We start from the raw sequence: 13,474 nt of genomic DNA, 5'->3' as shown, positions 1-13,474 counted from the left end.
TGGAAATGTTGATTTGCTTATTACCATCAGCTTGGTCTTCTTAACGTTAATTTTAAGGTTGTAATGTTTTACCTTGGTATTTAAGCGGTCCAATAGCTGTTGTAGGTCTTCTACACTATTAGCTAGTATTACAGTGTCGTCTGCATATCTTATGTTGTTGATATATCTTCCGTTACACTTTATGCCCATCTCAACACCGTCCAATGCTTCCACAATCAAGCTTTCTGAGTAAAGGTAAATAGGCTTGGAGATAATATGCAGCCGATAATATTTTCATTCCAAATCGTCTAAAATTCATAGGTTAACAATGCTGGACAAAACCTATTTCAATCAAATAAACATAAAAATAACAACTTCGGTTTCTATGTCAATGAGAGCCCAATTTCAGCCCACAGTGCGTCACCCGATTATCATGCATGGATTACTAGATCGTGCCAATATAATAAAAGTTATCTTTTTTTTGCGTCATAGATCCTGGCTCGAGCACGACACGATAATAAGATTTAATGATTGCACACATTCCAATTTTTTTATTGCACTTTAGTGCTACCATCATGATTTGTGCTATAGTTTAAGATATCGCGGTAACATTTTGGTCGGTCAGAGTACCAGCGGTGGCAGCATGGTTCCATTTTTATCATTTGTCACTATGCCCGCCACTTTCGCGTTAAACATACTTGTTAGAACGTGACAGGCATGGTGACAAATGATAAAGAGCCGACCATCTTAGCCCTACAGGTTCATGGCCCGACGACAAGGCACACCACGCTAACGAGATTTTGTTAATACACAAATTCATTACTTTTTAAATGATTTTTTTTATACTACGTCCGTGGCAAACAAGCATACGGTCCGCCTGATGGTAAGCAGTCTCCGTAGCCTATGTACGCCTGCAACTCCAGAGGAGTTACATGCGCGTTGCCAACCCTAACTCACCGGCACGAACACAACACTATGAGTAGGGTCTAGTGTTATTTGGCTGCTGTTTTCTGTAAGGTGGAGGTATTGCCCCACCGGTGGTGGTGGTTTTTTATGCATTGTCACTAATTCAAGGTCTTTGTTACTTAAAATCATTAAGTTATTAACAAGGTTATTAATGTTCCAAGGACTGTTAATCGTGGTCATCACCAAGTGAAATACATTTCGCCGCCAACCAGTTTACTTCTTTATCGCATGTAAGTTGTTTCGGATTTTCCATCATAAAAGTCGGACATAAAACTGGTAAAAGCGACCGTATGTCGTACAGATTAACTGGTTTCTGGTTTCCATGGTTCGTGCAGGTTGCACTCTCGAACAAAGAAACTCACTTCACATGTTTAGATTTGGCTTCTCCGCTCAATAACTTTTCCAATTTTTATGATATGGTATCAAATGAAGCAGTAAAAAATGATACTCGTATAATATTAAAAAATACCAAATTCATGTTTGATTCATGTTTGACGACTGAAAAAGCCCTGTTTTATAAGAATGGATAAAAAACGCTTGGAAAATTTGTTGTCATTTTAATTAAAAAAAATAATTTTCTTTTACACCCCGGACCTTCTTACATATGACAATTGTTTTTCATCGATTTCATTTATTATTTAGTGGTATAGTATAACTTTCCTTCAGCAAACTCGCGAGCGGTTAAATCGTTCTACTTCTGCCAAAAAGTATGACAAACTCAGAAAATTACTTTACATCGAACGTGACGTCCTTAGAAAGTGACCTAACTCGAAAGTCGTAAGAGTGACTTACTCTGCCTATAATGTGCCCCATAACTTCAAGCTCGGGTAAATCCATTCGACCTTCTTAGGAAATATCTACCATATACCTTTTATTAATAACAAAATCAGAAAATCTGACAGTTGGATTTATCCGAGTTTCAAGTTAAGCGACTCATAAAACCTAACCCCTTTAACCTAAGATATAAATAAAGACCTTCTGTAAACACATGTATATGCAATAAATTATATGAATAATATGTATAATTATAGGTGCAATTCAAACATACTTATTTGCGATGACATTGGCACCATAAACAGCAATATGTAACACTTGAGTAAGTAAATTTATATTATGGTGCCGCTGTTTACACTCGCTTACGCAGTCTCCACATTGGATGCAGGGCCGGACACTGCTCCGGTGTGTAAGCGAGACAGCGGAATATATCGGGTGTGGCACACGAGCAATAAATTTATAAATTTTATAAATTTTTAGTACGAGTTTATATATTTGCTACTCATACTCATATTTTTATTTCAGACTAGGTCCATAATTATACATTTAAATGAATGAGAAAATATTTATTGCCACATACAACCTTATTTAACAAAGTACAATAATAACCTTAAATACTAATTACAAATTAATTAGAAAGATAGGTAATTCATTACATTTAATACCTGATGATTGGGCAATGGGCTCCAATCTCAGCATACGCCAAGCAGAGGGCCTAGCGCTGGTTTTCAGACTGGACCCTTGAGATCGGTCGGTCGCAGGTTAACAAATTTCTGTGCTTTGCTAGGCTCTACAAATATAAAATCAAAACAAAAGTAAAAGTAAAATATATATAAGTGAAAAAGAGAAAAATTTGTGTGCTCATGTATGTGCGTGTGCGTGCGTGCGTGCGTGCGTGCGTGTGTGTGTGTGTGTGTGTGCGCGTGCGCGTGTGTGTGTGTGTGTGTGTGTGTATATATATATATGTGTGTGTGTGTGTGAGAGTGCGTGCGTGAGTGTGTGCGTGCGTGCGTCTGTGTGTGTGTGTTTGTGTGCGTGTGCGTGTTCGTGTGTGTGTGTGTGTGTGTGTGTGTGTGTGTGTGTGTGTGTGTGTGTGTGTGTGTGTGTGTGTGTGTGTGTGTGTGTGGGTGGGTGTGGGTGTGTGTGTGTGTGTGTGAGTGTGTGTAAGCGTGCGAATGTATGCAACTGCCAAATTTCGTGCCTTCAGGATGGAGAAATGCTTTACATATCAAGTAAATACATTTTGACTAACCGCCTGTATTTTAATAGTCCCATCGGTTCCGTCTTGTGCGTAGGGATCGCAAGTTTTGTGCATCTCCTTAGCGATTTGCTGTGTGTATCATTGACCCATTTTAGTTTTTCAAACAGGCAGCAAGGTCTTTGAAACTCCAATACTTTCCGCACCGCGCAGGCTAGTAGCAGTTTTCTCCTGTTGTCCATATTGAGCTGCTTTCTTTCGTTTAAGAACGGCCTGATATGCGTTCGTTTGGGGACGTCGTAGCAGAATCGAACACACGCATTTTGTACACGCTGTATGGACTTTTTCGTCTGTACCAGGAGTCTCGGCCCATATACTATCTGCGTAATTGAATTGGGAAAGTATTAGAGATTCAACCAGAATTTCCCTGACTTTTATCGAAAGATACTTACGAATCCCGTATAGTACTTTAAGCCGATAGAAGGCATTTCTAATTTTTAAGTTAACGTGCTCTATGTATCAAAGCTGTCCATCCATTATTATACCCAAATTCTGTGCTTTCTCTACTTGGGGTACTGATTCGGCTCCGATTGCAATCTTTGGACATTGCTCCTTAATTTATAAATATTGCCATTTGTTACCCACTACTAGAAACTGCGATTTACTTGGGTTTAAAACGAGATTGTTTTTTCGCGACCAGTCCGCCACTATTTAAGTCTTCATTAATTTTATCCACAGAATTCTCAACGTTGCTTGGCGAAAATGAGTGATAGATTTGGGTATCGTCCGCATATAGGTGTGCGTTGCAGTATACAGCAGTAGCAGCACATCGGCAGTATACAAAATAAAAAGCAATGGACTTAAGTAAAATTGATCCCTGGGATGTGCCGCGGCCGATTACGCGCGTTTTTGATCTCACCACCTCGCCTTGATCCCCCTCTATTTCAATGTATTGCTTACGGTCAGTGAGAAATGATTGGAACCATTGGCAGGACGGTGGACATACGCCATAATAAGCCAACTTAGATATGAGTAATGTTGGGTTGAGGCAGTCGAAAGCTCGCGAGAAGTCCAATAACACCAGAATAGAACCCATTCCCTTATCCAATGCAGCAATTATGTCATCTAAATCATAACATTAACATACGTAATATCTCGGACGATCGATGCTCGAAATGACATTGATATGTCACAGTTTTCAATAAATAAAATTTCGTGGGGGAATATAAGTATATCACCCCTACCTCAGTGGGCGCGTTGATCATGCATCGCGACCGCCTGCGCAGGGACCCTTGTGTAGGCGGCAGACGTTCCCGAGCCTGCCGCCCACAGGAACCCTTATGGGGGTAATCGGCGGTCGTATGAAAGTATGTGAGCCTGCCTAAACTACATTAAGTCGTACATTCTCATTCTATATGCAAGTTGGGTTGTGGGGCTACCACTGTAATGTGACCTTGAAAATAAATCATATTTCATACTTAGATTTTTAGTGTGATGTATGTTGTCTTTGTCTAGGTAGTACACTATAATTCGGTATTATGCTTAAACACAATTAACTATCGGCCCGATTCTAACTTTATTACTATTATTACCTATATTTAAGTGTCATTAACTAGATGATCTCAATAACAGTTGTATTTTCTCTCTTCGGTTGTTCTCTCATGAGAATGGTTGAGGATCGTGATCATCACCAGATGAACCTTCGCATGTACGATACGTCTATATCGACTTTTCAACACATGTGTGTATAATTGTTGAATTACAAGGTTGCATCAATAATAACAGCAAACAAAAATAATATGTAACACTTGAGTAAATAAATGGAAGGGGAGTTATAAAACCGATGATGTTAATTACAAATGATATTACTTTTTCGACGGGCGTCAGGTAAACTAAAGTTTGCTAAAAAAGCCTGCTAGTGAATTACCTTTAGTGTTGTTTATTCGTTACTTATTTTCGTAAGTGTGATCTGCGTCAAAATAATTGTTTAATTGATACGCCAATGTGGGGTCATTTTAGCTTGCATTCTGTGTTTTTATTCTAGAACATAAATTATAATTTTTGTGTATTATTGAATGTTTTACTTATTTATATTTATTTCTTAATGTTCTCTTGTTCCTCATATTGTGTGATTGCATCTAAGTTAATTATGGGATATTTTTTATATTTTCGGTTGGAAATATAGACTAAATAATGCGCTCATAACTCTATGCTTTGATAAAAACGAGCGGATTTTACTAACGACAAATGATTAATTTATTACACACTTAATGAACTCAAAGACCGTTTTACTTTCTATCGTTGATTATTTAGAATATTTCTGCATAAACAGATCATATTTGTAGATACAATGTGCGACAAGATAAAAGTTGAAGAGCTTGATCCTGCAACCCATGAGTTAGTAAACGGCGGTTTCAAAGGTAACTACTACATTTATCACAAAATTTAAGATTACGAATATACTTATCTCTAGTGTCTACGATATTTTATAAGCCCAACAAAGTCGTAATATTCTGGTGTTTGGTGTCAGTGTAGTGTTAGAGATAAGTTCGTTAATTACCTGCCATTTTTTACTTGACATTGGGAAGGTTGTTTTTATAGGGAGCGTGCATGAACTATAGACGGCAGCACAGAAGCCCCCTATTCATTGGCGCGAAGCATTATTTCAAGTTTCCATTTTTAGATTTAAGCCGCTAGATAGCAGACCCTACTATGCGTAATACAGCCAGCGTGAAGTGTAGGGGCAGCACCTGCTTAGAAGCGAGAATTGTTATCACTTTTGATTTAGGTTGCGAAGCCAACATGCCAATCGTACGCTCCGAAGCGAACGAAACGCAACTGTCACTGTTGCACTATTATGACAGAGTGATAGAGAGATACAAAGCGTTTTGTTCTTGGCAAGGCACCCTGGTCACGAGATGGCAGACCCTCCAACACACGGTCTCTATAGCAGTTTATATCGTGTCCATCGCAACCTTAGAGTGATTTATTGAATGAGGTGTCAATCAATAGGGAATATTACGCAAAACTGCGTAGAGAGCACCACTAACGCAAACTGACGGCCTATGGAAAACACAAAAATTGAAATTCTATTGTCACGTTTCGCGATAGGCTCTTTGTAAACAAACTGCTTTGATACTTCAATATCACAGTGAAAACTTCTCAAAAAAACTGTTTAAGCCTTAAGGTGTAGCAAATGTAAGTTACTCTTTGGTTTACAATATGTGCTACAGCTGCACTCTGGCGGCAGAACATTGCAGTAATACCCCCTATTCGATTTAATGACATTTGTTATTATTCGTTTTTAAAAGTGTGGGTGTGTGTGTTTATGAACGTCATAGTATCATATAAATTTGTCATTCATGATGATATATTGATTTAAACCAACACGATTTTCGTTCATAGTTTTAAAAACGAATACGGGACGTAATCGCGTAAACTCAAAACAAAACCCGCGCAGCAAGAAGTTGATACAATTCCTCGCCAGTCTGCCTGTGACCACGAGCGTAACGTAAACGCCAGGCCATATAATAAACGTAAGTTTACGCGATTAAGTCCTGTATTCGTTTTAAAACGATTCATGATGACATTGCAATGCAATTGACATGCAGAGTTGGCTTGGTCCGACTCTAGTTATTAGTTTTACTACGGGACAAAGTTGCTGTTTAACCCCTCGTGCTAATATTGATACCCGAGCAACAAATTATTTTGAATGATAAATATTTAATTGTTTTTGGTTTACAGTTATTATTTCCATTCCGTTGGTGTGGTGAACAAATTTGGCTTTCAGCCTTTCATTCGGTAGCGAAGTTTGTCTAACCCCTAACTAACTAACTAATATTGATAATATTGAAGCGAAAGGAAATTGAATTACGAGCCTAGCAAGTGTTTCAAGGCACGAGGGTTATACAAACTTCGCTACCGAGTGAAAGTAAAAATTTTCACCACATCAACGGGATGGAAATACTGTCGGCAGGCGTCGGCTGATGCGAGCCGGCCGAGAACGACATAAAACTTTTTTCTTACGGCTTTTGCCGATTACGCGTTGATATATTTGGGGAGACTCAAAGGATTAACTTCCAAACAGTCCATAGCTAACAAAAAAAAGAAAAAAAAAGAGTGATCCCCTATCACTAAAACTATTTACTCGTACCTAATGTCACTCGGTAAGTACAATGTCACTCGGTAAGTACTTATCTAATGTCACTCGATAAGTATTTATCTAATGCCACTCGGTAAGTATTTACCTAATGTCACTCGGTAAGTATTTACCGAATGTCAGTACAGTTTAATTACTTCTTTGCAGGGCGTATTTGCGCCCGTTTCGGCGACGGGGGCTATCTGATGCAAATAAGCTACGCGGATGAGGCCGACAAGTTCAGGAACATGGCCGTTCGCCCTGATGACGTGTGGGTGACCACGTTTCCTCGATCAGGTACGTCAACGACACGCTTGAAGTATCAAATACAATATTTATACTGAGACAATCTACTAAGACCGGGGTTACCTATAATAAGATGAAACTCTAAATTACATTTTTGACTTGGAAACGGATCAATATAACTGACACTGATTTGACACATCACTGAAAATCCCTTCTCCTTAAATACAGGGTGTCTATTTAGTCACCTGCAATAGTTCACGGACTGAATATTTAGGTCATATTGAGCAACTTTTACTATGGAAGCGATCACGACATCGCGAAAAAAAAAAACATCTCTCCCATATATATAGTCAAGGTCAGAAAGCCAAAATGTATGAAACGGCCAATTTTTTTCGCGGTTTCGGGGTGCAGGTAACTAACCCCCTTATTCATAAACGTCCACAAAAATTGTCAATCCGCTAATAATCGTTTTCCCTTTCCATCATACCAATACGTCGGAAAGGGACAAACGATTATTAGCGGCTTGTCAATTTTAGTAGTCGTTTATGAATAAGGGGGTAAATATACACTGCGTAGCCCGCCCGCAGCTTTGAACACCTATAACTTAATACACAATTTCACGCTATTTAAAAAAAAAAAAAAATTCGGTAGACCTCCGAAAACATATAAAAACTCAAAAATGCGCGTTTTCCTACAGATAAAACCTAGCTAAATATATAAGAAGAACTGCTCTTTTAAAGGTATAATAAGATTTTACGTTGACAACATACGTGTGGCACAATTCCCGTGGGGTTATTTGTGAACTCTAGTCAGAATTTTATTAATATACTAGTTTCTTGTGAAGAGATTAACTCTTTATTGCTGACTTGTTCAATTTAAACACTATAGCTATTTTTGGGGACTTAAAAAGTCTTATAAAGATTAACTATAGATTAACTATTTATAAAGCACTAAACATATTTTTCAATTTATAAAGGTACAACATGGACCCAGGAATTGGTCTGGCTGCTGATGAATGACCTTGACTTCGACACGGCCTTAAAGATTCCTTTGAGTTCCAGATATAATACCCTTGAGTAAGTGTTGGTGCCTTTCATCATTTGTTCTGTCAAAGTGTGAATTGTATCTTTATTATGTTATGCTATTCTTATTACAAAGTTATAGTTATAATAGATTAAAAAAATCATATTAGGAGGAATACTTTTGCCTTTTGTCGGCAAGAAAATGGTCGCGTCTTGCTCAAAGTAAATATACTTTTTTTTTTTTTTTTTTTTTTTTTTTTTTTTTTTTTTTTTTTTTTTTTTTTTTTTTTTTTAGGTTCCATCCTAACTCCAAAAACATTAAAAAAATCTCATTGTTTCAGGCATTATCACTGGAAATACCAAAAGGAACTAAACCTGGATATATTAGACCCGGAACTGCGCCAGAAATGTACCGAAATAAGGCTTACTTATGACGCGATAAATAACGCGCCTTCTCCTCGGTTCTTCAAGACACATCTAGCCTTCTCGCTTCTGCCCCTAAACCTGTTGGATTCTTCCAAAGTGCTATACGTGGCCCGGGATCCCAGGGACGTAGCTGTGTCCTTGTTTCATCATCAAAAACTCACTTGGTTTTATGCTGGAGACTTTAAAAGCTTTTGGAATCTTTTCATCAACGACTTGGGTGAGCAATCGAGTATCAAGTTATGAAATATATTGATGGATACGAGTATGTTACCATGTAATATGAATCTATAAAATTTTGCTATGGAGTTTGAAGACGAATATTGTATCAATAATTTATAACACCTGTTTTTTCAGTTATTAGGTCTCCATATTTAACGCATCTGAAAGAAGCCTGGGCGCTGCGTCATCATCCAAATATGCTGTTTATTTTCTACGAAGATATGAATAAGGTAATTTCTATAAGTTAGTTAATAAAAGAGGAACATGGGTCAAACAGCAGAACAAAAGTTGTGTCTTCTATTACCGAAAGTCAAAAAAATATTAGAGCCTAATTCTTGTTGTGAATTAATTGTATAGTCCTAAACCGTTCCATGCGTAGCTTTGGCATGTACCAAACTTTAAGGCAATAGTTTTACTACTCAATTTTTAAGAGCAGAAAAATAATGAGAACTGAAATATTAATATCTTAAAACTGCATTGACGTGTGTACTTTCTTCAGGATCTGCCCTCATCGATTAAACGAGTATCGGATTTTCTTGGCAAGGAAGTTAAGAACGAACAAATTGCAAAACTTTGCGAGCACCTGGACATAGAAAACTTCAGGAAAAATGAGTCTGTGCACCCGTCGTGGAGGGCAGCGATTTTCAACCCCGACGCCGAGCCCTTCGTAAGAAAAGGTAAGCTTTTGATTATCACTGGCGACATCGCGCGATATGACACAGTGTTTACATATCGGTAATATCAGTCGCTTGACATTACCCGATGTCGGTGTCGACTTAAGTCTTTTTATTGTCAGGTAGCCTAAGGTAAGTTCACAATCGTAAAATAATAGAAAATGCCAATTAATGGAAACTTAAGTAATGTCTGGAAAGATTAACTTACTTGAAGTTAGTTCGCATCTGTCATCTCGATGCATTTATATTTATACTCCCATCCCTAGGGCCGTAGCAAAAATGACAATATTATATTGACGTTAGGACTTGCAATAGTTGCAATTCGATTATTCCAATATACTAATTTGTCGATCATTCGACCTGTTTTGATATTCGAATATTCGGCCGCTCAGTTTTCGAATATTTAAATATTTTTTATTACTCGAAAAAATCTATTTCATCCGCTATAAATACAGTTTATGGTGTGCTTGGCCGGGTAGTGTAAGAGGAAATGCGAAGGAAATAATATTTTTATTGTACATAAATTATTCATGATAGGCTTCTTGACATTAGCTAAACCTTTTTAAAGAAAACGAAACAAAACGTGTGTTATTTTTACGGCGCGGCTAATGCTTTTTGTAGGACTGTAGGCAACGCAACGTTACGTAAGTTGAAGGGTAATTCTGTTTATTAAGTACAAGCGTAATTTAATCGAATATTCGAAGTCTAAACTTTGTCATACCCAACCTGCACAACTAATCTTACCATGCACCTTTGCAGCTGACGAATAATAATCAACTCCGTATACGGAAAAAGTTGCCTAACTATAGTTAGGCAACTTTTTCCCTTCAATATTATAATAGCCGACCATCATCAGGAATCAAAACTTGCCAAGAAAAATAAAGTTAATTTCAATTATTATGACAACACAAAAAGTAGTATAATAAATAATATAATAAAATAAATTAAATAAAATCTAGGCAATCTAGATGCACCATTTCTCAGCATCTGTTGCTGCCACATGTAGACTATTTCCATTGGAATAAAAAGTCAATAAAGATTAATAAAGATTCAAAATACAAAGGAATGAAAGGCCTTTTTATAGGTGTGTGACTAGAAGTACATATTTTAAAAGTGTTTGGATGTTTAAAGTTATAATAATAAGTTCTGGTTTAGATAATTTCTCATTTAGATATCGTTTGTATATCGTATAATTGACAGAAGCAGCTCGATTCGGGCAACCAATGTCACTTTGACGTTAGAAATATCGTAGATAGATCTTATTGATATCACAGCGGAATCGAAATAAACGTCAATTTTGACATGTCGTTTAGTCATCGATCTTATAAAGATCTTTCCAAGATCTGAAACGTGACTTAATCATTCTTCGAATCGGGCCGACAGTGTTTTTTATAACACTACAAATTTAGTTAACGAATCTATTGACGCGTAGAAAAATAAATACTTGTTGCGTAAAACACACCGTTGAAAATCAAAAATATGTATTATTTCATAAACTAACAGTCTATTATTTAGTTGGGTGACAATAAGATGAAAGTCTGTTAGACGTTTTTGTACTAATTGTCAAGCTATATCAGTTAACTAGAGACGTTGACAAATGATTAATTATTAAAAATACTAAACGACACTTTAGTATAAGTGCCCCGAGTTATCCCAGGCTTGATCATTAGTTTTTGCAATATGTAAAAATAGTTTTTGAACAATACGATAATAAACCAATTTCTCGGTCCTTTTCTTATTTTTTATCTTATACCTTTAAACGAGCAATTCTTATATATATATATATATGTATATATATTTCTGTGATCTCGGAAACGGCTCTAACGATTTCGCTGAAATTTGGTATATGGGGGTTTATGGGGGTATACAATCGATCTAGATTAGTCTTATGTTTGGGAAAACGCGTGTTTTCGAGTTTTCATGCGTTTTTCTTTCGACGCAGAAAATAGTCGCTAATTTCGTGTTGCCGGCCACTGTCCGTCTGGTCCAGCGGGTTAAGACGCGGACTGCTAAACGAGTGTTACGGGTTCGAATCTCGCCCGGTGACTAAGTTTTTTTTTTTATATGTTCAAGTTTATATATAATTTTTTAATTTTTATTGTTTTAGACAAGTTTAATTTAGTAAAAAAAATGTAGTTAAGATTATCACCTATACATCACCATATTACAATAAATAGTTATAACCGCTCGGCTAGGTCGCCCAGGTACTTATTATTTAAATTGTAGGATTATTTATGAACGATATAGTAATATTATTATATACGTATACATGGTTTAATTATTATGTTATCACAGGTATTTCCGGCGGTTGGCGCGAGTACTTCGACGAGGAGATGGCGGCGCAGGCGCAGCGTTGGATGCGCGAGGGCCTCGCCGGCTCCGGCCTGCGGTTCCCGCACGACAGCTCTTTGACATTTTGATTACATACAAATAATAATAATGTTGATTAAGTTGGCACAAACGTAATTATGACTGACCCGTAGGCGGCAACAGAATTTTTAAATATATATAATAGCTGTGGCTTAAAACAAATCTAATTTCGATTACATGTTATTAAAAAGTGGGACGCTACATGCGTTGATACCCTGGCACCGTCCCATGTCCCGAGCACCAAAGTTACCGCTGGCGCTGCGGCATCCTCGGCCGAAAGCCTCAAGCGCCGCAAATATTCAGCACTAGGTAGCAGCTACATGTTTGCGGCGTTTGGCGTTGAAACCTTGGGGCCATGGGGGCCAAGTGCGCGTCGGCTTTTTAAAGATTTGTCGGCGCGCCTAATAGAGGCCTCGGGCGACCAGAGGGCTGGCCACTATTTCGCACAGCGTATAAGTATCGCCATACAGCGGGGAAATACGGCCAGCCTTCTAGGGACCTTGCCCATTGACGGCGATTTGGGCCAAATTTTTTATCTTTAGTTTAAGTTGTTAGTAAGTTTTATTATGTATGTTTATTTCTTTGTTTTTGGATATTAAAAAATATTAATTGAAGCTAATAATATTCGAAACTTTACTTTCCCTATTAATACCATCTACCTTTATGGTCTTACATCTAGAAGAAACTAGTTTTTTAAGTATAGCACGTGTAAAATGTTTGCTTTGTAAACATTGCAATTGATGTCTGTGCTGTGCGACTCTTGGATTTGATTGTAATTGCATGGCAGCCTACGACGTGTTACTTGAGGACGAAGTGTTATCGCATGCCACCTCGATATATCCGCGAGTGACATACATACTTACATAGTTTAAGCGATGAATTAGGGGAAGAGGGGCTAGACAGGATGGCGGACAAGAGGTAAATCTCGGCTTAAATCATAAAGAAATTAACCAATCAGGTGCGTGTTACCACCTGACATCGCCTCGCCATGTTGTCCATTAGTCTGCGAAGTGCATAAACAACAACACCACGCGGTTTAGCTTTTTTCTGGTAATAACAGTTTGTTACAAATATCTGGGTAGTTCTATCATTTCGTGCAAAACACATGTTCGTTGAAAAAAATACATAAAATCACTAGTAAATTAAATCTCCGTATTTTTTATATTTTTCCTTAGATACAAATGTAGACTTGGCATATATAATATATAATATTATTGCAACATAAATTATATAAATAAAATATAAACATGCCAAAAAGTCATTACCATGATCGGTCAAAACTTTAAATTTGTAGTTTGAGAGCGAAAAACTAAAATATTACATGTACCGCGTCTAGTTTATTCTTTGGTTTTGCGTTAAATACTTATTAAGGAATAAAACTGTGAAGGTTCAAACAATATCATAATTGTTATTTCCTTTATATGTAGCAAAATATTTTTGTAAAGACAAAAACATTCATTAC

At 37.2% G+C, this 13,474-nt stretch overlaps 1 protein-coding gene across 4 annotated transcripts; it reads left to right on the top strand.

Moving 5' to 3' along the window:
* Positions 1 to 4,344: 4,344 nt before the first annotated feature.
* Positions 4,345 to 12,643, top strand: LOC133522323 (luciferin sulfotransferase-like). 4 transcript variants are annotated; one of them, XM_061857640.1, is made up of 8 exons: positions 4,345 to 4,875; positions 5,263 to 5,337; positions 7,224 to 7,352; positions 8,278 to 8,377; positions 8,665 to 8,966; positions 9,104 to 9,198; positions 9,468 to 9,635; positions 11,938 to 12,643. In XM_061857640.1, exons 2-8 carry the CDS (start codon positions 5,268 to 5,270, stop codon positions 12,052 to 12,054), a joined length of 981 nt encoding a protein of 326 aa, XP_061713624.1. In that variant the 5' UTR covers positions 4,345 to 4,875; positions 5,263 to 5,267; the 3' UTR covers positions 12,055 to 12,643. The 4 variants fall into 4 exon arrangements, with proteins under 4 accessions (XP_061713624.1, XP_061713623.1, XP_061713625.1 ...); XM_061857639.1 differs by having other exon boundaries at positions 4,350 to 4,875; positions 9,468 to 9,645; XM_061857641.1 differs by lacking the exon at positions 5,263 to 5,337 and having other exon boundaries at positions 4,351 to 4,875; positions 9,468 to 9,645.
* Positions 12,644 to 13,474: the final 831 nt, after the last annotated feature.

This window comes from Cydia pomonella, chromosome 10 (genome assembly GCF_033807575.1).
Source record: "Cydia pomonella isolate Wapato2018A chromosome 10, ilCydPomo1, whole genome shotgun sequence".
Taxonomy (NCBI): Eukaryota; Metazoa; Arthropoda; class Insecta; order Lepidoptera; family Tortricidae; genus Cydia; species Cydia pomonella.
This window is presented reverse-complemented; position numbering and strand designations above follow the sequence as displayed.